Genomic DNA, 466 nt, shown 5'->3' on the forward strand with positions numbered 1-466 from the left:
AAGGGAACACGTATTTCTTTCCTACCTGCATGCCATGAGACTCGACAGCACCGTGCAGAACGGAGCACAAAGGATGCACCTTACACAGCACGGCCGAAGCACCGTGGCCTGATCTGACTCCTTCTTTGACCACTTTAATCCCAAATCCCCTGCCTCCTGTCGCACTCACGCTGGAACTGGGCTCAGTTCTTCAGTCCTCTGCTCCTCTGGCCCAAGCCACCTCCCGCCGCCATCACTGCACCCGAAATACGAATCGCTGAGTAACAGAGCCAAAAAGTTGAACTCACAAAAAGAGGGAAAAGCATTCACGTGAGAGAGGCCAAGCCTGCTCCAGTGTCATCTCTGATCACACCCAGCCAGCTTCTTTCTCTCTTTGCTTCGTTTCTCCTTTTCACTGATGGAAAAAAAATTCTCTCTTGTAACAAGCTGACCTTTCCCCTGAACTTCTCATCTTTTAAATTACTAA

General features: G+C 49.8%; 1 protein-coding gene across 1 annotated transcript in view; it reads left to right on the plus strand.

Annotated features, from left to right (window-relative positions):
* Positions 1–264, plus strand: part of LOC147527088 (YTH domain-containing family protein 2-like) — a 6896-nt gene extending 6632 nt beyond the window's left edge. The window contains 1 exon segment of the mRNA XM_086625892.1: positions 217–264. Coding sequence (XP_086482018.1) covers positions 217–264 — 48 coding nt within the window.
* The last annotated feature ends 202 nt before the right edge of the window (positions 265–466 follow it).

The sequence above is a fragment of the Tauraco erythrolophus genome, chromosome 24 (genome assembly GCF_009769465.1).
Source record: "Tauraco erythrolophus isolate bTauEry1 chromosome 24, bTauEry1.pri, whole genome shotgun sequence".
NCBI lineage: Eukaryota > Metazoa > Chordata > Aves > Musophagiformes > Musophagidae > Tauraco > Tauraco erythrolophus.